Source organism: Tachypleus tridentatus, chromosome 13 (genome assembly GCF_004210375.1).
Source record: "Tachypleus tridentatus isolate NWPU-2018 chromosome 13, ASM421037v1, whole genome shotgun sequence".
Classification (NCBI taxonomy): domain Eukaryota; kingdom Metazoa; phylum Arthropoda; class Merostomata; order Xiphosura; family Limulidae; genus Tachypleus; species Tachypleus tridentatus.
In genome coordinates this window covers 36,932,882-36,957,202 of record NC_134837.1, presented here as the reverse complement: position 1 = coordinate 36,957,202, position 24,321 = coordinate 36,932,882, and the positions used below count along the sequence as shown (strand labels likewise).

Genomic DNA, 24,321 nt, shown 5'->3' with positions numbered 1-24,321 from the left:
TTACAAAAACTGCCTGTGTCGATACAAGGAATTTGAACTAGTGAATTTTGAATTATGAGCCTAAACCTATGTAATTCAGTTTAGTTACGTCACATTCATTAAGAATCATTTGCTTTTGTTGTTTTATATCATAATGCTACGCTGGTATAATTAAAACAACGACGAATAGCTTGTAGATTGATTTGGATAACTGCTTTGTTAACCTCTTATACAAATTATTTGATTTTCCCAAACATTACGGGATTCAAAACTGCATAAAAATTAGGCTACACTAATTTTGGACTCAAACCCAATTACCCAGTTGATATACTACATAGCTAAGTGTTTACCCTTTGTGAGACACTTGATTGGCTCATTAAAGAGATTACAAGATTCCCAAAATCTTCACGTACAGTGCTATATATCTAACTCTTTATCAAAATTGATTGAAAAACTCAATACGTAAAAATTCACCAAACGGTACTAATGCATAGTTTCCACAAAGTTTTTACAAAATTATACTGAACAATTACCGTGTTGTCAGTGTTTTATGGATATATTTATATCTATGTATCGTATAATATATACATTATATATGTAACCACTAATCACCTAATAAGACTAACCAGTTCCAACTGAATTAATCGAAAGTTCATCGTCCACTACTCTCACATGGGCTGGGGTAAAAAATCACAGATCTTGTTTGTTTTGAAAATATGGGTTATCTGTGCTCTACTCACCACCGAAATCGAAACCCGGTTGTTAGCGATGTATGTCTGCAGACACACCGTTATTTCAAAAAAGATGTTTGGAGGCTATTTGTTAATGTTTAATTTCATTACACTTGTTTTATTAAAGTAAACGAAATGAAAGACTATTAGAGTGAAACTAACTTTGTAAACACTATTAATAGATCCCACCTCATTTCTATGTTGTTAACAGTTATCTGTTTGTTTATATGATTTTGTGTGCAGGTTGTGAGTCTTCTGATATTTCTTGTGATATTGTTTGCTATTCTAAGCTGATTTTCAGTCTCAACTAATTGAAGAAAAGCGAAATCTCTACTATCTCTAACAGCTGCTTTACAATCGGTTGTGATAGATAACATACGATTGTTCCTTATCAACTCTTTAATGTGTTGAAAAATGTATATATATATAAAGCTTCTTCACTGAGGCGTCGAAAGTTCTATAGCCTAGGCAAGGTTATAACAGATCACAAGTTCATTAAAGTAACAAGAAAAATAGCGAAGGCTCGAGTAAAATGATGTCAACAACACTGGTAAAGCCTAGAAAAACAGAGTGACGTAACGAAACTTGTGCAATACACTTGTGCAAAGAAATTTAACGAGTACGACAGAAAACACAAATTTCTATCTGTGCAACAAGTATGCACGCTGTGCTTTAATTAGAAAGAAATATTCTATTTACGTCATAACCTTAGACCAATTTCTTTATTTCACTCAAGTAATTAAATACAGTTCCACAGATACTTGTCATCAATATAGTTATTATCAGACCTGTCTGATACTTGTTTGTAGATATATCACAAACTAGTAACACCAATGACTGCGTATATTTTAAAGTTTGTAAAATTCATTATACAGTTAATTAATGAAGTTTTAATCTCATAAATGTACACATTTTACGTATCATTAACCACGTGTTTTTTTAAATCAATTTTATTTGTTAGTGGATATTTTTATATTTATTTCAAGCAATCAAAGACAATTAAAAAGTAACATATTATTATTAGTTTCACTAATTAATATCTTTTTGTGCAGATTGTAGGTTTCTTTATGTTGTTTGTCAAATTACCTTTCTCATTCTCAGTATCTTCTCTTTCAAGAAAAGTGAGGTCTCTAAGCTGCAATACGCTTCCTCATAACATGACAGCACATATACGAGGGGTTCATTGTTGAATTACTGAAGTGTTTAGAGCTTCAGTCTTCATTGTAGCTTACTAATAGTTTCCTTTTTCAAAACATAAATTCAACGCATGAACATTCTCTCAACCAGAGGCATCTCGATGGTAAGAATAGGTTGTAAAAAATCCGTGATTTATCTGATTTTGATGGAACATACAGAGGATGTAGCGCATGATGACGTTTGCAGTTTATAGTTTCCAATAGGGACAGCAATTGATCAAATTATGAATAGTCATATAATCAGCAAAAACCCCACGTTTAATTATTACACTTTTTGTTCTGTAACCAGTGGACCCGCTAGGTAAGTCGACTTCTGCGCTCCTTATAGCAACTGTTTTTTTTTTTTAGACTAGGATCCAAGAAGTCTCTAATAAATAACACCAATTTTTCTGACCATGTCTGGAACTTTGCTACTCTTTGGCATGTCATCAGCAATGACCACTGTTCACTGAGTAACGATTCGAGGTGTTCATCTTGTAAAACCGTTGTGGGTGCGACCATGATGGAGATTTGTGAACCCTTGTTATGTTTGTTATAACAAAATTTGTTCACGACAAACTTCGCCTCTCAGTGTAAACACGTAAACCAATTTTCAACAGTCTAAAAAATGTTTGACAACTTATAACAGAATTCTTCTGATTTATTATGATAATACAGCCCTTATAGGCAGTCAGAAAATGCACATACAGTGGGAAAAACATTACTTGTTAGACGAACATTTTGCCCTGTTATATCAAAACATTCTTCAAAATGTTTAAGCACAATCAAGAGGCTTTCGTTTTATACCACTTGTTCACTTAAATATTTAAAATACTCTTTTTTAAACGCTCAGATGGTCTCCTTAGAAGGTTTTATGAAATTTGGAATATGGGAAATCAATCGAGTTGACAACTACAGTATTGTACTAAATGAAAACTCCGAACTTAAAATAAAATGTTTTAGAAACCCAAAAGTCATAGTTAGTCTTAGTTAAATAACATTAAATTACAATAGCTGCAACTGTAATACGTTCAAAGTTAATTCATATTAATTTATAGACAAGGTGGACGTGACTTAGCAATGAAACGACACAAGGCCTACTTTTGATTTTTTTACAAAGCCAAATTATATCAAATATTGGCATTTTAAAATTAGGTATACAGTAGCTTAGAATGCTGGGAGGGCTATCACTTTTTAAATTGTACCAAAAAACGAACCAAAATTAGGAAATTATTCTCAAAAAACGCAGGAGAATGCAAATAATTCAATCTAGAACCCAATACCTTCTAGGACCTCAAAGCGAGCCCCGCACGATGTCTAAATTGGATGCGTGATTGGGTATACATTTAACGACATCACTCAACAAAGGGTCAACAATCAATCCTCTCTGTTTAATCACATGAGATACTACTCCATGCGGTAATAATTTAAATACCATTTAACACGAACTTTCTGTCCATACTTTGTAGAAGAAGTGTGAAAATTAAATTTCAACAACTGGAATACACGAGGAAATATCTGGAAACATTTGAGTTATGGGATCAGCTCAAAATAAGAGTAAGTAACTATTATATTAAATAATTATTGTATGTTCATTGCAAGCGTTCGAAGAAAAACTACAGTTTAGTTTATCACACGTAGACCCTTGATTTTTTATTCATTTCATAAGAAATAATTGTTGTCATAACTTATTATTTGAATAGAAGTATACATACTTTTTGTTTGGAAATTTCGCACAAAGCTACTCGAGGGCTATCTGTGCTAGCCGTCCCTAATTTAGCAGTGTAAGACTAGAGGGAAGGCAGCTAGTCATCACCACCCACCGCCAACTCTTGGGCTACTCTTTACCAACGAATAGTGGGATTGACCGTCACATTATACACCCCCACGGCTGGGAGGGCGAGCATGTTTAGCGCGACGCAGGCGCGCACCCGCGACCCTCGGATTACGAGTCGCACGCCTTACGCGCTAGGCCATGCCGGGCCATAATTATACATTTAGTATTTCGTATTCAGCATATTTCAGCATTAGGTGCTAGATTTTAAAAGTTGTCACAGTTGCAACCTATAATAGAGAAACACATTTCATTACACATTTAAAGTTTCCATTGTAGCGCTAATATATCAGTTCAGTGAATGTTTCAGTTACAGTAGTGTAGGTATAAATAATATTTTAATTTTTGCTTTCAATAGTTAACAAATTGAAAAATTTAGTAGATTTGCAAATACTTTTGGAAAAATTCATAATAATAACGAAATTTTGACGCACAAGTACGAAGTACAAGAGATACAGTTTGAGTAACATATTATTATATACTTTCTTCTCTCTGGTTAATGATTCCAGAATTAAGTGAGAAGTCAGTTATTGATTGATGGAATTACTGTTTACAAGAGGAAATGGTCTTACAGTGGAAAATAGGTTTAGAAAAGTCTTAATTTAGGTGAATTTCGAAACTTTTTGCAGTATTTGAATTTTGCTGAGATTTTCTCTTCATACATTGTAATTGTAATTTTTAGGTACTGCTAGAGTGAGTGACAAAGTGGCCCTAATTTTTTTTTTCAAAGTATTGCTTTCAATATTTAAGAACTGGATAAAATTATCAGCATCTCAAATACTATGGAAAATACCACACGAATATCGAAATCTTAAAGTATACGGCACAGGAAATAAGATATTAATTTTTTGAAAGGTAACAGAAAGCCACCTGAAGGAATCACCTGTCTTAACTCCTCGCACTAGTATACGGTAGTGTGGTGTCTGTTAGTCACTAATAGGCTTATAAATTACATGACAATAGAGATGTTTAACGCTGTAATTTGTACTATCGTGACGTCAGTGAAATATACGTATGCCATTAATTATGGTTAGAATTATACACTCTGTAACCTACAACACAATGTGACACATGAATTTTCAAGGCAAAAAAAGAAAATATTTGTTACTATTAATTTGGGTTTCGTTTGTTCTTGAAATCGAACACTTTCAGGGACCCTGTAGAAATATATGTGTGTGTGTAATAAGCTTAAATACTTTTCACAAAGCAGTTAGTTATTGCTTGATGGAATTATTTTTCAAAGTGTAAAATAGATTTTTTGTTCGTTTTTTTTTAATTTCGCGCAAAGTTACACGACGACTATTTGCGCTGGCCGTCCGTAATTTAACACTGTAGTACTAATGGGAAGGCAGCTAGTCATTACCACCCACCGCCAACTCTTGGGCTACTCTTTTTCCAACGAATAGTGGGATTGATCGTCACATTATAACGCCCCCCAAAGCTGAAAGGGTGAGCATGTTTGGCGCGATCGGGATACGAACACGAGACCCTCAGATTACGAGTCGCACGCCTTAACACGCTTGGCCATGCCGGGCTAAGAGGTTAAGAAAGTTTTATGTTGTATTTTGATTTTTGCAGTATTTGAATATTGCTAAGATTTATTCTTCGTGAATTTAAATATTGTTAAAGAATAGCTAGAGTTTATAACTCTATGTTTAGTGTTTAATTTTTCACTTTGTCTCATAGCTAATTGTTCATGATTTTGAATTTTTCCTTTAACTCGGAATTATTTATAAATTACCCTATTATCATTTTTAAAAAATCTAAACAATGATTTTTTTAGTTCGGCTGAAGAATTTCAGACAAGTCCTAAAACCTTTACAACAGTTGTTTTCCCCCCTGTGGCACAGCGGTATGTTTGCGGACCTACAACGCTGAAACCATGTTCAGATATCCTGGATGGGCAGAACACATACAGCCCATTGTGTAGCTTTGTGCTTAATTTCAAACAACGCAACAGTTGTTGAAACTTAACATTAAGTTACCTTGTTTAATTTTGCACTGTTTGATCCTTCTAATGAGCCATTTGATTTCAGACATTTAAACAATAAATTTGTGTCCAATATTAAACCCCATTTAATACTGTGTAAGCTCCCAGATATGCCACTGATGTACTGGAGGACTAATAAACATAAATCTTTTAAATACTAAAATTTTCAGTTTTAATATTATAAGAAAACTGTTTTTTGTTTCTTTAAAGTTAATCACAAAGCTACATAATGGGCCATCTGTGCTTTGCCCACACGGGTATTAAAACACAATTTATAGCGAATAAGTCCCGAGACATGCCACTGTACCATTGTAGGTATTATATGAGAAAGTTATTTGAAAACAATAATAACTGGGCTTCTCGCCATCAATTAATTAGTGATTGTAATGAGAATTAGTTAAAGATAAGACACTACATAGCCAAAAGTAGGTGGATAGCCGACCATCACACCCACATGTTCTTGTTGAACATCTCATTCCAAACCATGGAAAACCATTCCAAACCTACAGATTAGGTCCCCCCTTCGCTGCTATAACAGCCTCCACTCTTCTTGTAAGTGTTTTTACTGGATTTTGGAACATGGCCGCGGAGATTCGCTCCTATTCAGCCACACGAGCTTAAGTGAGGCCAGCCGAGAAGGCCTGATTCGCAGTCGGCGTTCCAATTCATCCCAAAGGTGTTCGATGGGGTTGAGGTCAGGGCTCTGTGGAGACCAGTCAAGTTCTTCCACACCAACCTCGGCAAACTATGTCTTTATAAACCTCACTTTGTGCATGGGCATTGTCATGCTGAAACAAAAAGGATTTTTCCCAAATGGTTGCCACAAAGTTTGAAGCACACAATTCTCTAGAATGTCATTGTATGCTGTAGCGGTACGATTTTCCTTCACTGGAACTAAGGAGCCTAGCCCAAATCATGAAAAACAGACCCCGACCATCATTTCTCCTCCACAAAACTTACAGTTGGTAATATGCATTCAGGCAGGTAGCGTTCTCCAGGCAGCTGTCAAACTCAGATTCGTCCGTCAGATTTCCAAATAGTGAAGTGTGATTCATCACTCTATAGAATGCGTTTCCACTGCTCCAGAGTGCAATGGTGGTGTGCTTTACAGCACTTCAGCCGACGGTTGGCATTGAGCATGGTAATCCTAGGCTTGTGTGCTGCTGCTCGGCCATGAAAACCCATTTCATGAACCTCCCGACGAACAGTTATTGTGATGACGTTGCTTTCAGAAGCAGTTTGAAACTCGGTAATGAGTGTTGCAACTGTGGAGAAATTTAACGAACTGACTTTTTGAAAGGTGGCATTCTATACATTGCCACATTTAAAGTCACAGAAATCTTCAGTATGACCTATTCTACTGCGAATGTTTGTACATGGAGATTGCATGGCTGTATTCTTGATTTTATGCACCTGTTAGCAATGGACGTGGCAGAAATAGCCGAACCCACTAATCACAAGGGGTGCCCACATACTTTTGGCCATCAGTCAGGGGTACAAAAACCTATGAATCTGTAAATTCTAATCTCTATGCATTTGTTTTATTATAGCATGTTTCAAGTTACAGTGCATATTAAATTCATTAGTTAATTTTTAGTTCTGATCTAACTAAGAGATTGTGATTTTTATCACAAACTAAAATCTTGTTTTTTCGAAAGATTTTAAACCGAATTTCAACTTAGTAAAAAAACTGGTTTTTTCTGTTAATAAAGAATGCAATGTTTGCATGAGGGAGTGATCATAGGTGATGAAGGATTTGTTTTTTGCTTTGGAGAAACAAGGTTATGTGAAAGCAGGAACTTGAACACCGGAAGCTTGTGTCGAGAATCCAGATGCTGGTAAGAAAATGTTAGGGTATATATATATAAAGTAACAATTTAATCTTTTAAACTTTAAATCTTATGAAAAATTAATTTTACCCATTTTTTTCACAGTTTACTCACCTTTTTTTTAAAAAATGACGATGAATTGCATTCGTAGTCAATAAATGTTTAGTTATCCACACTTTATTTGCATTATAGTGACTATTAAAGATTTTGCTTTGCTTGTAAGTTTTTGTCCTTTAGTTGTGTTTTTATTTCTTTAGTACGCCAACTTCATTGAGAATTTCTCAGAGCTTTTTCAGATGTAATGCAAACTTCTACATTTTATGCAATGATGATAAACTAGTAAATGAAGCTGGATAAACATACAGTAAGTGTGTGGATCTTGACTTACGTATTTGGTGACAAAACTTACAGCAAGTATGGATGATGACTTACGTATTTGGTGACAAAACTTACAGCAAGTATGGATGACTTACGTATTTGGTGACAAAACTTGCAGCAAGTATGGATGATGACTTATGTATTTGGTGACAAAACTTACAGCAAGTATGGATGATGACTTACGTATTTGGTGACAAAACTTACAGCAAGTATGGATGATGACTTACGTATTTGTGACAAAACTTGCAGCAAGTATGGATGACTTACGTATTTGGTGACAAAACTTGCAGCAAGTATGGAAGATGACTTACGTATTTGGTGACAAAACTTACAGCAAGTATGGATGATGACTTACGTATTTGGTGACAAAACTTACAGCAAGTATGGATGATGACTTACGTATTTGGTGACAAAACTTACAGCAAGTATGGATGATGACTTACGTATTTGGTGACAAAACTTACAGCAAGTATGGATGATGACTTACGTATTTGATGACAAAACTTACAGCAAGTATGGATGATGACTTACGTATTTGTGACAAAACTTACAGCAAGTATGGATGATGACTTACGTATTTGGTGACAAAACTTACAGCAAGTATGGATGATGACTTACGTATTTGGTGACAAAACTTACAGCAAGTATGGATGATGACTTACGTATTTGGTGACAAAACTTGCAGCAAGTATGGATGATGACTTACGTATTTGGTGACAAAACTTGCGGCAAGTATGGATGATGACTTACGTATTTGGTGACAAAACTTACAGCAAGTATGGATGATGACTTACGTATTTGGTGACAAAACTTACAGCAAGTATGGATGATGACTTACGTATTTGGTGACATAACTTACAGCAAGTATGGATGATGACTTACGTATTTGGTGACAAAACTTGCAGCAAGTATGGATGATGACTTACGTATTTGGTGATAAAACATGCAGCAAGTATGGATGATGACTTACGTATTTGGTGACAAAACTTACACCAAGTATGGATGATGACTTACGTATTTGGTGACAAAACTTACAGCAAGTATGGATGATGACTTATGTATTTGGTGCTTTCAAGCTTATTACTTAGTTTACTTTACCAGCTTTACACTCCTAAGTATCTATGGATGTTAACTTGTTTTGTTCTCGTTCACTTAAGAGAGAAATTTTCTATATTTTATATATTTATTTATAAATATTATATCTATATCTACATACTTTGTATTTTCTTTATTTTACAAGAGTAGAGTTCTAATTATCCTTGAGTGGATAGTTGTTCTTTTTTCCATGTTTTAGAAGGGTGTGGTCGTCTACATTTTAATTATAGTTTACCACTTAAGTTTCAAGCAATGACTCTCAATAAAGACTTCCTGTATGTGTTACAGCTAGTCCTGACAAAAGTTGTTAGCAGTGAATAATAAATATGTGTACTAAGGTTACTTTAGGGTTATCTTTGCATTGACATTACTTACTGTAAGTGTTTATTAAAAATAAATAACAAAAGCTCTAACTCAGCAATTTGGGGAAAACTACGGGAGAGAAAAACGATTAATAACTTTCTTCTGGTACGACTTTTTAGGGGCATGAAATAAACAATGAAGCGTGTAAACTAGCTCGAGAGGTAGCAGAAGAAGGTGACTGTTTTGTTGCTGGTGGATTTTCACAACATCCAAATTACCAACCAGGTACAAACAAAGAGAAAGTGCAAGAAGTCTTCAGAAAACAGGTCGACGTCTTCGTCGAAAACGGGGTGGATTTTCTCATTTGTGAGGTATAATATTGTACAATTATTCACCACTGTATTTCTTATTGAACTGTTTTGTAAGTAGGAAAATATTATTAAATATGTGTTTTATTCACTATCTGCTATTAGGTCTTATAAGTTGCTACAACAAATTTATAAATTGTAGATAAATACTAAATAACATGTAAGTGTAGTTTTATATTGCATTATATCTACTGTATTTTATTTCTTCAGACGACACTCTTCAACCCAAGTGCAGAAAAGATTTTGTCCTGTTAGTTGATATGTTTGTAGACTGATTTCACATGAACCAAATAAAGGCAGTTTATTAAGTGAAAGGCCCGGCATGGCCAAGCGTGTTAAGGCGTTCGACTCGTAATCCGAGGGTCACGGGTTCGAACCCTGGTCGCATCAAACATGCCTGTCCTTTCAGCCGTGGGGGCGTTATAATGTGATGGTCAATCCCACTATTCGTTGGTAAAAGAGTAACTCAAGAGTTGGCGGTGGGTGGTGATGACTATACGCCTTCCTTCCAGTCTTACTCTGCTAAATTATGGACGGCTAGCGCAGATAGCTCTTGAGTATCTTTGCGCAAAATTCAAAACAAACAAACAAACAAATTATTAATTTAAGAGTAGGTTAGTTACAGTTGTAAATCTATTTTTAAATTTCATAAAAAAATTTTACAGTATTTTCAACATGTTGAAGAGATAATGTGGGCTATTAAAGTCTGCAAAGAGTCAAAGTTACCTTTGGCAGCCAACATGTGTATTGGTCTCGAGGGTGACGTAAACCACATATCATGTGGAGAGTGTGCAGTTAAAGCGGGTACTTGTCTGTTACACGTTTACTTACTCTTTCAACGTTGGATTTAACATTAAGTTTCCCCTATTTACTTGTTAAGTTTACTACACTTAATCCAAAGTTTTATAATATTAAAGAATGGTTGAAGTGTTTAGTTGTGATTTGAAGAGATTAAACGCTTTGTAAATCTTGTTAAGGCTGATTTTGTTTAGTATGATGTAATAGCGTATTTTGAACAGCCTGAAGTTGTTATTCTTATCAAACATAGCCATGCTCTTTTCATAACAATGGTACACGTTCTAATATATTTAATATCATATACTAATAAGTTTTAATTCCAACAAAACCAGAAATGTATCATTGGTTTCTCATCATGATTTTTTATCTCGGAAAGTACTGATGTAGTAGGTGCGAATTGCCGTTTTTGCCCATTTGAATCTTTGGAAGCTATGAGACTTATGAAGAAAGCTCTGGATGTTGAAGGACTTAAAGCTCACCTTATGTGTCAACCTTCAGTATTTCATATGCCTGATGCAGGAAGAGGAGGCTATAGTGATCTTCCAGAGTTTCCATTTAGTAATTCGATTTGTTGTATTTTTCCAGGAATTGGTCCCAGTAGTTGTTTCGTCATTCATGAATTGTATATGTCTACATGTTACTGTATCAACACTCTTTCACCAAATCAACTATCTAGCCTCAAAATATTATAATATATTCACCCAACAAGTCGTTCATATATCTTTACTGTGTTGGTTCTAGGTTGTAAGCACAAACTTCAGTCAATGACGTGAGTGTGTTGACAACCATTGCATGGTATAATGAATCTAACCCTGGAATTATTGCTAAAATGTCTACTTCGAGTTAGCTCACCATGACTATAACCCGTCTAGCATTCAGCTGGATAGTAAATCATCCATATTTCCAAAGCAACAAAACCACTATATTTCTTGTTGAACAGATTATTATCTGAGCTAATACTGTCTCTTTCTGGAAAGAAGACAAGTAATTTCATGTATGACTTCTCTGAACTATTTATTCTATTATTTTATTACAATTCGTGAAATTAAGTTATAACCACTATCTGCAGCAGTAGCATCATTTGGAGTACTTCAGAGATCAAAAGATCCATTAGGGTTCTCACCACTCTTGTGTCTACCAGGAACTCAAACTCTTTCCTTTGTGTCCTCTTCAAAATATTATGCTTCACCCAGTATGACAGAGTTATGTTAACCAATGAATTATATTGTGAATCATCAAGCCAATGACCTGAGATGTATTGACAACCATTGCTTTTGGCCATGATGTAATGAACTCAACCCTGGAATTTCTGCTAGAAATGGATACTTGGAATTAGCTCACAACGGCTCTCACTCCACTAGTATTCAGCTGGATGATAAATCATCCACAGTATCCAAAACTCATTGCTGATCATTATGGATCTCCTTAAACCATTATATTATAGACCATTATAGATGGTCTTTGATACCTCGTTGTTGGACGAAATGATTATTTTCTGTGTTAGCTTTTATGTGCTAAGCTGTAGGCTGAAACAAGTTACCTTCCTTCCTGTTCAAAATCATGTACTGGTTATTCCTATTCGGTTTCCTAACAAGTCCATTAGCAAAGCAGTTACTTTGCTCATTCAGTCCTGTAGGATACTCAAGCAGAGACATGAGCATTTGCTGAAGTGTGTGTCTCATATATAAATCTTCTGCGGAAAACATTAATAGCCCTACGTAATCAGTAGAAACCAGTGTAGTTTATCAATGTGCTGGAACTTGTGGAGAAATGGTTTAGAGTCTTTTATTTGAGTTTAGCCCAACATGCTGGAGTCAGCTGGGTAGCACCATTCATTAGCAAAATTGGTACTACATCTGTTGTTCAAGGTTTTTTCCTCTTCAACGGCCAGTTCTGAGGAAATACATAAAATCTTGTCATGACAGATACAGATTTTGAAATCATAAATATCTCTCACTTCCAAGTTCTGTTCTACAAATTTATTAGGCAGTTTTTTAATAGACTTGGAATCAGCACAATTTAGCATGATTTTCCTCTGGATCAACTCAGCAACACAATTTCCAATCTTCTTTTTTGCTACTTGCCCAGATGGTCATCAGAATTGAGAGCAAGATCATCTAACCTCAAGAAGTAACATCAAACAACATTTTCCTAAGTCCACCTCATCTAAGCGGTAATCCCACTGAAATATTTCAAGAATTGGTGTAAGTCTTCTTAAACATTGTGGTGTGATCCATTTGATTTCACTCACAAGTTTCTCACAAGTTACTGGATGCAAGGTGAAAATGTTTTTCATACAATGAAAACACAACACCAACAAAAGCGAGAAAAAATAATGGCTTTCTGAGAAACTGTGTTTATGCCAAAACTGCAAATAAATATTTTAAAAGAAGACAAACCCCTATGTATCTAGAAGCAGATATGAAAATAGGATATGTATGCATGTAACATCATTACTATTTTTCATTCTACTATTTAGCTATACCTGTTTAACTTCTGTCAGTTGAAAAATATTCATAATGCAATATATTATTAATTTACTGTCGTATAATACAATTTGTTTAGTAATTGTAAATTATTTTACAAAAGGTAAATGCAATATAACATGAGATTTCATTATTAAAATCAGCTTGTCACTGACTCCAATGAGTACCTTTCACAAATGGCACAAATTATTTGCTCTTGGATTCTATATTTAGCAATGGAACCTAGGACTTGTTCAAGATGGGACATACACCGTTTTGCTAAAGAAGCCAATAATCTTGGAGTCAGTTACTTTGGTGGATGTTGTGGTTTTGAACCATATCACATCCGTGCTATTGCAGAAGAGCTTGCAGAAGAAAGGAGAAAAATACCCAATGCATCGGAAAAACACGTCATGTGGTGTGGTGGGCTGCGGATGCATACCAAACCTTGGGTTAGAGCAAGGTAATATATTTTGTATATATTTGATCAAGGGATACATAACGTGAGGGAACAGTTGTTACGTTTAACCTACTGCAGGTTTCCTCAGTGACTTCCATTTCCTTCTTATATCTTTAACCACAAAATTATATTTTACTTTTATTTCTGTTCCTACTATTCCAGAGCTTGTCGTAGTTACTGGGAGAAGATCAACCCTTTTTCTGGACGTCCGTATTCCGCTTCTTATTCAAAACCCGACAATTAACGAATGACAGCTCAATCAAAGAATATTGAAGCAACTTGAAGGATACAAAGACTAAAGAACTTAAATATTACATTTAGTAAAATTGTTACGTTCATATTAAATGTCAAAATTTGTAAAACAAACCCAACTGTAATAACAATCAACAATGTTTAAAATATTACTCTTAAAAATGATTTATATTTATTTTATATAGAAACAACTGCATGTTAATATATGACTAGCGTATAATCTGTCAGAAATGACGGGGCAAGTACTACCACCTTACCCATAGTATACCCTAACACAGCGTATCCTAAACTTACTCGGTTTACGGCGCTCTTGATGTCTTGGAATTTTTTCGCGGCGCTCCTGAGGAAAAAGAAAACCTAACAGTTCCATTTATTCAGTAGTTTGGTCCAAACAACTTAGTACATAATAAGTATTTATGTCCTAACAACTTAGTAGCCGTTGAAGAATAATACATTTAAATTCAAAGTAAAAACCACATTTTTATTTCATTTTAAATTACCACAATTACTAATGCGATTTAAAGTTTTCGTAGATATCACACAGGTACGCTAATTTTGACAAAATTAATCAGTATCCAAGAAGGTTTTAGCACATTCGTGTTCTTTTCTTCGAGATAAGTGTGGAGTTCCTGTCGTAATTCGAGCACACGGGACAGTACATTCCCACGGCAGAGCCATCATGAGCTACAGTAGAACAACAAAGATGCGTCCTCAGATTCCATATCCTTAAACAGTTTTTTTAAAACCTCGCCTTCTGTGGCCGAGGTTTCATAAACTTCACCACTTTCAACACAGTTTCCTGGACTAGGTTCAGTGGAGCAGTGGAGGACTCAGTTGCTTTAACGCAAGGGCTTCCCTGTGGTTATAAAGTGGGTCCACAGTGCATAAAGAGAATTGCTTCGCATGAATGCCTGCAATCCTCCATAACAGCAGGACATCGAGTGACCAAAATCGGTACAGACGCCAACACACTTAGTCCAATATAAATTGTTTTCACACGAAAAAAGGGTCAAGGATCTCTAACAAGTCTTGGGCTTTTATACCTGCAGTCATACTTTTACAAAAAAGGTCTTCCACAATTTTGTCACCATCCACAAACCGTGCATAAAAAATCAAATGAACATTGTTGTTACTATCCGTTGCCTCATCTAGCTGTAACCCGAATTCCTTCTATTTATTTATTTTCAATTAGTTGATCGTTGAGGTCTCCAGTCATGTATTGGAGTCTACGACTGATAGTTTTGTTGATAAAGGCACCTTTGAAAGCAGTCTTCCCACAGATTAACCAATCATAATGTTCACCATATTCACTGCAACCGGTAAAATTACTTCCTCTACGATGGTATGAAACTTTTTACATTTCGCGACTCTATATGTCACCTTGCGATATGCTAGCAAAGCATTGCTTGGTACCGATGCTTGTTTAAAAAAAAAATATCTTTTTGCTCGTTCAGTTATTTTAACTTTCTGGTAAAATAATCACGAGATTTACTAGCCATGTGAGGATGACTGGTCTCCAAGTGGCGTTTTAGTTTACTTGGAATCATGTACTCTGGAGCCAAATCTTTTAGACATAATACACACTGTGGTCACTCTTCATGATTGACATCTACCGAAGTAAAACCATAATCTAGATAACTATCGTCATGTTTCCAATATTTCTGTTCCTTCACAACTTTACCACAAGTCTGTGGCTCGCCGTCCTTTTCTTCACTCCTACACTTCTTGTTATTGTTCAAAACTTTTTTTCCATTTTTATGCTCAAGGACTAAAAAATCAACAAAATAATTTACTGAACATCACAGACACTTGATCACAACACCCTTCACTAATTTCGATCACTGATGGACCCGAACAGTCGACAGTTATTTATATACAAAATCTAAGAAACGAGAAAGTTTAAGAAGTTACTAGCGGAGCCAAAAATATAAGAAAACAAAAACATACCTCAAACATTCGAGAACGTCATAGAAAGAAATGTATCGCCATCTGATGTTAAAACTGTTAACTACCTTGAGATAGTAGTTCGTGCGGTGTCCGACAGGTGTTAATATCGCTATGTTTCTCTTGAAAATTTTAAATATCCGGGGGCGCACAGTTTAGGAACCACTGCCCTAACCTCATATTTCATAGCTAATTGAAATAAATATTGTGAAATCAAGCCTGACCAACAAAGCGGAAAAGAAATTTTAATCTAGTCAGTCAAACTTTGGAAGATTCCTTTCTGAGCTCATCAGAATTAAGTAATTTAAGATAAAATGAATTTTTGGCGAATTCAGAGAATACGTTTTGGCAAAATATCTTTTAGATTAACAGCTTATAATATACAGAAAGGGCAATGTATTCTGGTAACACTGGATTCCAACAATAGCTTACATACCATGTTGTTTACCAACAAAAGTATAACCTAATATTGTTGTTACTCTAGGTACTCAAAATATCAAATGAAATTAAACTGGGTAGTAGTAAAAAAAAAAAAACAGTGTGAAATATAGGGTGACTGTCACAAAGACGGAAAGATCATGAGAAGTAGAAGTAATCCTATGTAGGATGCTCAGAATTGAACTTAAAATAGTAATCTCTGTGTGTTAGATTTCTACTTCTCTTGTTATCGGTATCAATTTGTCTTTTATTTGCCAATCTATCAAAGAACTGAGGTTTATTATTTTGTTCAGTTCATGTATGAACTGGATGATTTGGTTTGTTTTGAATTTCGCGCAAAGGTACATGAAAGCTACCTGAATTAAGAGTGAAATACAGTGGAAAGCCTCTAAGCTACCACCCCTCAGATTCGGTCACCCCTTGAAAGCGGTCATTCAATCACAGTCCGTTTGTTTTTTTTTACATACTCCCTAATTATGTACAGTGGAACCCCTATAATCAGGCCACTTTGTCTCAGTCCCGTAGGTGGCTGCTTTAGAGGGGTTTTACTGTACTAGAGGCAAGGTATCTAGTCACAACTGTTCACTGCCAACTTTTAAGCCACTCTTTTCCCAACGAATAGAGGGATTGACTATCACATTATAACGTTCCCACGAAAGAAAGACCGACTATGTATGGTTAGATGGGTAGCCTAACCCACGACTCTAACTAGAACTGGATGGACAAAATTAATGAGAAATGTAATTATTCTGAAAGTTTAATATCCCAATGAAAGGTTATGAGAACAGAAATATAACACTTTCTAAACTACATGAAATTACCAAAATAGAACTTTAAATACTGATCTATAGAATTTTGTAACTAGATTTCAATGAAAGTATGTTTATTATCAAGGTCAACTTCAGTTATGAATTGCACAGACGGTTACAAGTTGTTCACAGAAAACTTTGGTTTCAAACCGCGAAGATGTCTACGTATTGTAACTATAAAAGAGTTTCAAAAGAGATGTGGTAATAGCTTTACTATATCCTTCAATAAGAGACCAGGTTGGCCATTTGGTAGGTTTTAAAACTCGTTTTCCGAATTAAACACGAAAAGAAACATATTTCTAAAAGTATTGACTATAAAAGTAGATTGGCCTAGCGCGTTAGACGTGCGCTTCGTAATCTGAGGGTCGCGTGTTTGCGCCCGAGTCGCGCCAAACATGCTCGCCCTCCCAGCCGTGGGGGCATTATAATGTGACGGTCAATCCCACTTTTCGTTCGTAAAAGAGTAGCCCAAGAGTTGGCGGTGGATGGTGATGACTAGCTGCCTTCCCTCTAGTCTTACACTGCTAAATTAGGGACGGCTAGCAGAGATAGCCCTCGAGTAGCTTTGTGCGAAATTCCAAAACAAACAAACAAAATAAAAGTAGATTTAGATAAAACTAAAACTACTTTTCTTACTGAAGTTTCAGTTGTATCAATCTCGATTGTGGGTATGAGTAATTTCGACAACATCTTTGGTGTAGAGAGTACAGACATCAAAATGAATGTTTTGGGTAATCTATACATGATGCAATGTTTGTATGAGATCAGAAAAGTGTTTAAGATAAGAGCATCTGTAACAAGTCCATAAAGAGAGAAATAAGAGAGCGTTTTAATTGCTCCCCGCAGTACAGCGGTAAATCTACGGATTTACAACGCTAAAATCAGGGGTTTGATTCTCCTCGATAGGCTCAGCAAATATGAGGCTTTGTTATAGACACACACGAACATATTAATTAAGTTGTGTTACATTTAGGACTATCAAATCAGCCCCGTAATTAATGTAGTTTATAGACTGAATTTGTAAAACTTGAATAGTAGGTAAACATTTTATAACCTACAATCGTTTGAATGTATATTATAACCAAGTATAGGAGAAATATGCGGCAAAGATTCCTTTTTTAACATTTTACCTAAATTTTCCGTAAATGAATACATTTTATTCTATGTGAAGAGCTGTATTGTTATGTGAATAAATATAAAATCAAGTGAACAGTAGAGTTATTAAACTCTTCAAAAAATAAAGGTGAAATTACAAGAGAAAATCGCTTTAAAACTCTGCCAATTACATAATGTGTATTTTGGTTTGTTTGTTTTGAATTTCGAACAAAGCTACACGAGGGCTATATGGCTTCTTCTTCTTCATGTGTCAAATCTGCGACAGACATCGACGACCATGGCATGCCAGACTTCTCTGTTGTCAATCCTTCTTATCAACTCGATGTTGCTCATTGAGTTCTTGGTGACATAGTTATTGAGGCTGTCGATATATTTAGTTCTTTGACACCCTCTGCTTTTCCTCCCTTCTATTTTTCCACATAGCATCTGTTTCTCTATCCCATTCTTCCTGCAGATGTGTCCTAGAAATTCCATTTGTCTCTTTCTGATAGTTTTCACGAGGGACCTTTTGTATCCTGCCAGTTCCATGACTTCCACATTTGTTTTTCTTTCAGTCCATGATATTTTTAGCATCCTTCTGAGGAACCACATTTCAGCAGCTTCTAATCTCTTCTCTGTATAGCCATATAAGAGAACAGACCATACATATGATTTCAAGGTGTTAATTTTAGTGACATTTGTTATGTTCCTGTTTGTGAATATGGACTTCATTTTATTGAAAGTATCCTTGGACATTGCAATTCTTTTCTTTATTTCTGTGTCGCTCTTTGCATTTGATGTTATAGTATATCCAAGATATTTGAAGCTTTCGACTTGTTTTATTCTCACATCCTTGCCGGTTATGCTACATGTGGGTGTAATTGATTGTTTTGAGATAACCATGCACTCTGTTTTCTTTGCATTTAACTGCAAGCCTTTTTCTTCACTATCGTCTACTGTTCTTGTGAGGAGAGTCTGTAGATTTCGTTCGGAGTCTGCAAGGAGGACTGTGTCATCAGCGTAGCGCAAGTTGTTGATATTGCATCCGCCTACTTTGACTCCCTGATGTTCATTGATGTTTCGTGGGATTATTTCGCTGTATAAGTTAAAAAGATCTGATGAAAATACACATCCCTGCCTCACCCCTCTTTCACTCCTATATGCGCTAACCATCCCAAATTTAGCAGTGTAAGACTAGAGGGAAGGCAGCTAGTCATCACCACCCACCGCGACCCTCGGATTACGAGTAGAGTGCCTTAACCACCTGGCCATGCCGGGCCCCTAGATCTCTACTTCTCACTCTGGTAAGCCATTGATACGATGTTTTTAAACAAATAAACATAGGAATTTCACTTATTATACGAAAAATAAACTCAAAATACGTTATATATTTTCAAACATTAATCAATTTCAATCAACGATAAGTGAAAATCACTTACAACACTGCCTGTGAATCTTTAGATAATGAATTTTGGATTATGTTTGTTTTCTTATAGTAAAGCTACATTGGGCTATATGGTGTGTCCACCGAGGGGAATCGAACCCATGATTTTAGCGTTTTAAATCCAAAGACTTTGAATTATGAGCCTAAACCTATCTAATTCAGTTTAGAATTTAAGAATCATCATTTGCTTCTTTTTTACCGTAATGTTACGCTGGTTTAATTAAAACAAAGATGAACAGTCTGTATTTTGATTTCATCAAATTATTTAACTTTCTCAAACTGTACCGGATTCAGGCTTAACGGCATAAGATTTTTGTTACGCAATCAAACTATTTTTTTTTGTTCTTATTTTGAACTCAGACCCAATTACTCAGTTTTTAAGCTACATAGCCAAGTTCTTTGTCTGTTACTGGACTCTTGACTGTCTCACTAAAAATACTATAAGATTCACGAAAACCTTACTTACTGTGCTAAATATCTATAACCTTTTATTAAAACTGATTCCTAAACAAAAAACTGAATACCTAAGAATTATCAAAATGGTTACTGTTTTCAAAGGATGTGATACATTTTCTGCAAAATTTTGAGATTCTAGTCTTCGTGGGTAGTCCCATACATATTAACAGTAGATCGTTTGATCAGAAGATAAAAACAACAAGTTCTTCGTTTCAGTCCTAGTTCTTTTAACACAACTGATTTCATAATTTTATGACAATGTTTAATCGTTCAAGGTAGCTTGCAATAAATACACTCTTGAGTTAGATGCAACGTGGAGTTGGTGTGTTCTTTAAAGTTATGTGTTATCGGCATATGTTATAAAAGAAATTTAAACCTTTCTAACAACGGTAAAATGACGTGAAATCAACAAACTTGTGCAAAGTAATTTAATAAGCGCAATAAAAACACAAATTTTTGTGTGTGCAATTAAGCACGCTGTGCTTTCGTTTTCTTTGCGGAAATAAATGTTTTATTTACTTCATAACCTTAGTCTAGTTTCCTTATTTCACTCAAGGTATTAAATACAGTTCAACAGATAATGTCAACTCTCCAGTTATTATCAGATCTGTCTGATACCTACTTACACATATATTACTTTAACCTGAACATATTACAAATTCGTAACACCAATGACTGTGTAGTTTTTAAAGTTTGTAAAATTCATAATAAGTCCAGTTAATGAAGTTTTTATTTCCAAGTGCTTCTTTAATCAACATTGTTTGTGGTTATTTTTAATATTTGTTTCAAACAATCAAAGACTATTAAAAAGAAACTTATTATTAATGTATTCTTAATATGGCTGGTTGAGGTATTAAATCTTTAATTAAAATAAAGTACAGAACAACGTTTCGACCTTCTTAAGCCATCTTCAGGTTAACAATTTTTTATGCATGTTGTAGATTTCCTGATGATGAGATTGTCTTTCTCATTCTTAGTATTTTCTTTATAAAGGAAAGTGAAGTCTCTAAGCTGCAATACACTCCCTCATAACATGATAGTACGTATACAAGTATTCATCGATAAATTACTGAAATTTTCTTTTCTTAAAATATAAATTCAACGCATGAACTTTCTCTCAACTAGAGGCGTCTCGGTGCCAGGAATAGGAGGTAAAAAATCCGTGATTTATCTGATTTTGATAGAACATACAGAGGATGTAGCATACGATGACGTTTGCAGTTTATAGTTTCCAATAGGGACAGCAATTGATCAAATTATGAATAGTCAGCAGCAACCCCATGTTTAATACTACACTTCTTCTTGTGTAACCGATGGGTCCGCTATGTGAGTCGACTTCTTCGGCCCTCATTGCAACTGTGTTTTTTTTAGACAAAAACCCAAGATGTATTTAAAGAATAACTCCGAGCGCCTCTAAGAGCGACTGTAACTTTGTTACTCTTTGGCATGTCATCAGCAATGACAACTATTCACTGTGCAAGGTTTCGAGGTGTTCGACGTTCATCCTGTGAAACCGTTATGGATGCGATCATGACAGAGCTTTTGTCAACACTTGTTGCGGCAAAATTTATCTGTCAATCCTATAAATGCTTTGGTTTCGAATATGTTTTATGCTGACATGTACAATGTTGATTGCACAAGTAGCCTTCTGTTAGATCAGAAGATAAAGAGCAAATTGTACTGTCTTAAACAGATAACAGATCGCATAATTTGATTTGAGATTGAAAATCATATACATAGTAAGAGTGTGTGACCTTTGCTGATAAGGTTATGAAGGCATTCCGAAATTTGTAACTGAATTTTAACTGAAATATGTCTATTTTTCTTCTCAGAGATTATTAATAATGCTTGTAAATATTAGGTTGATATTGCATTTTTTTATTTTAATTATGAAAGTGTCATGCATTTATTAATATACTTATTCCGACTTTTAAGTAACATAAATATATAACCAAATAAGCTTCGTTGCTTATATTTCGATATGTTCCATGAAAGGGAAATAGATAAATAAGATATATGTGAAACGACGAACAGGAAACGTCCTTCAAAACACTGTTGAAACACACCTGCAACATGCTTTTTAGGTTTTAGTTTTTTTCAACTACATCAGCGAATTTGACTTTCTATCTTGTATCATGTTTAACTTTTTTTAATGACATTTCTTTTTATTGTAATCAGCACTTACGCTGAAAGTCCAAGGTAAACCCATAACGTATGGTTTAAGCTCCTCCTTTGAACAAGTCCATCTTGAGGTGATTTATCACTAGGAGAGAAGGCGCGCTTCAAGAACACCCGATTAGAGGCCCCGTAACTGAATTTAGAATGTTAATATTTTTTATGACTTATTTTATTCTTTTTTATTTTTCATTTATTAAACGAAGACCAATGTATGTACTTCACAACAAATTATGTGATTTAGATTATGTCTAAAAGTAGTTTCTATCAGTATATTAACTCGTTCACTTCTAAAAAAAAAGACTTGTTATTCATTGAAACAATTTGTACTGTGTACTTTTCATATACAAACAAAAGTTTGCTATAATTTTGTAACTCTGTTAAGTCGTTTTAGTTAAATACATATATATTTATCAACCTATCCAAACAAAGTTGCTATATTTTGGAAGTCGTTTTATTTAAATACATATATTTTTATCAACCTATCCCTTGCATCAGCCTTTACATGCCTCCAATTTGTAATTACTGATATCGAATATAAAAATGTAAATATATGCATGTGTGTGAGTGTACATATACAGACATTTTTCTCCTGGAACTGTATTTCAAAAAACTGGCAACCCACACAACACACATGAATACCATCGTTCTGTGCGGGAAGGGTATCATATTTCAGTTTGCGACCACAGGTTGCATCACTTCTAAAATCTTAATATTTCCAAGCTGTTCAATACCGTCACAGGTACTTGGCTAGGTAAAAAATCTTTGTTTGTTTCAATATCATGCACTTACTAAGTAACAACTAAATTTAAACGTTAAAAATATGTCAGCTGTTAAAAAAGCAGTAAATCTATGGACTAACAAAACTAAAACCCAGGGGTCAATTCCACGGATTGGATACAGCTCTTAGCCCAGCGTAGCTCTTTGCTGAAAACAAACGTTAAAAGTATAGTTTAAAACGATACTAATATCGTAAAACTTATGCAATAAAAGAAATACATGAAAAATTCAACATTATTTTACCAACCTTTAAATTTCAATGATCACTCTAACATATACTATTAACTTCAACCAGCACATTTTTTTCTTTTCTGTTTTAAAAGTAATGGTGTTTATGAGCTACAATTGTTTAAACTATATTTCATGCACTATTGCTTCCAGATTTGATATCTTATTACCAATTTACTTCAAATAATCTTTTTTATATATATATTCAACGAAGTGGTGTTTTGGGGATAACAAGGCAACAAACAAGACACACTGATTAGTGTTTCTTGGAGTTATTTCTTATCTCTTGCAAAGTCGTGAATCTGCTGTATTCAAACAAGCAATCCTCCTGATGGAAACGTATATTAGCTGAAAGTTATTTCAGTTAAAACGTTACAGTACTTCCGAATGGCTTCATAACCTTATCAGCAAAGGTCACACACTTGTATTGAATATTTCCTAATCTATTTAATTTATCTAACCACATGAAAGTTACATTTCACTAGTGCAAGTTAAATCAAAACAAAACTGCAACTGACTGCTGAACGTTACTTTTTATGTTAAAGTAACTAACGGTATTAACAATGTTAGCCAGTTTTTTTTTTCTTTTATACTTTCCTTCACTCTAATATATTTCATGCTTGCCTACAAATTAACTTTAAAAACCTATGTAAGAATTATGTGCGTAATACTGTTTATTTGTTGTTTTTTTATGGTTCTTCTTAAACTTGAAAGAGTATTGTATATATTTATATTACTTTGTTATTTTGTATTTCCCGTATTTAATTAACGTAATAAACCTTCCTGTGTCAGAAATCGGCATGAAATTACTAGGGTAAGGACAATATATTACTGTTGAATGATAAAACAAACAAACATCTGTGTTATAGGGTAACGGTACGATTTTTTATTTTAAAATACTATCAAAATCAACATTGTAACTTAGAGCCATTTATTTTCAATGTTTAATGTAGGTGGACGTTTATTGAGCAAGAAAAATGTTTAATAAAAAATGATGCGTAAATTTAAACTGCGACACAGTTCAACATGATTAAAGTGCCTCATCTAACATGATCAATGTATATTTAATTCTTAACGTAATTTTTAACAAAAAAAAACTTTTTCAATGTCAAGGACAAAATAACAAAACTGCAGAATTCAAAAGCGGAACACTCTTTCACCTGTATCTAATGTTGAAATTTGTATAATGAGACCAGAACTACGTTTGGAAGAGTTCGTTTCTCAACACTTCAGGAATTGAGCGATTCACTCGCAAGAGTGCTATCATGTCACATGTGGGTCATAATACATCTATT

General features: G+C 34.6%; 2 protein-coding genes and 1 pseudogene across 3 annotated transcripts in view; all 3 read left to right on the top strand.

Annotated features, from left to right (window-relative positions):
• Positions 1–3,316: 3,316 nt before the first annotated feature.
• LOC143237251 (betaine--homocysteine S-methyltransferase 1-like) overlaps positions 3,317–24,321 on the top strand; it is a 62,221-nt pseudogene continuing 41,216 nt past the window's right edge. The window contains exon 1 of the transcript XR_013019945.1: positions 3,317–3,442. The product of XR_013019945.1 is annotated as a betaine--homocysteine S-methyltransferase 1-like (transcript). The remainder of the gene's footprint in view (positions 3,443–24,321) is intronic.
• Positions 7,489–11,692, top strand: LOC143239789 (betaine--homocysteine S-methyltransferase 1-like). The gene is made up of 5 exons (XM_076481303.1): positions 7,489–7,547; positions 9,494–9,685; positions 10,348–10,486; positions 10,910–11,038; positions 11,550–11,692. Exons 1-5 carry the CDS (start codon positions 7,542–7,544, stop codon positions 11,690–11,692), a joined length of 609 nt encoding a protein of 202 aa, XP_076337418.1. The 5' UTR covers positions 7,489–7,541.
• LOC143237250 (S-methylmethionine--homocysteine S-methyltransferase BHMT2-like) lies at positions 13,182–13,677 on the top strand. Its single transcript, XM_076476302.1, has 2 exons — positions 13,182–13,408; positions 13,568–13,677. The coding sequence occupies exons 1-2, from the start codon at positions 13,182–13,184 to the stop codon at positions 13,647–13,649; spliced, it is 309 nt and encodes a 102-aa protein (XP_076332417.1). The 3' UTR covers positions 13,650–13,677.

What these genes read in the sequence shown, in the direction of transcription:
- LOC143237250 (XM_076476302.1), top strand. Translation starts at nt 13,182, where the DNA reads ATGGAACCTAGGACTTGTTCAAGATGGGACATACACCGTTTTGCTAAA. An exon ending in AAACCTTGGGTTAGAGCAAG is followed by an intron (nt 13,409 to 13,567) that starts GTAATATATTTT and finishes CTACTATTCCAG; the next exon opens with AGCTTGTCGTAGTTACTGGG.
- LOC143239789 (XM_076481303.1), top strand. An exon ending in TGGATTTTCTCATTTGTGAG is followed by an intron (nt 9,686 to 10,347) that starts GTATAATATTGT and finishes AAAATTTTACAG; the next exon opens with TATTTTCAACATGTTGAAGA. An exon ending in AGAGTGTGCAGTTAAAGCGG is followed by an intron (nt 10,487 to 10,909) that starts GTACTTGTCTGT and finishes AATCTTTGGAAG; the next exon opens with CTATGAGACTTATGAAGAAA.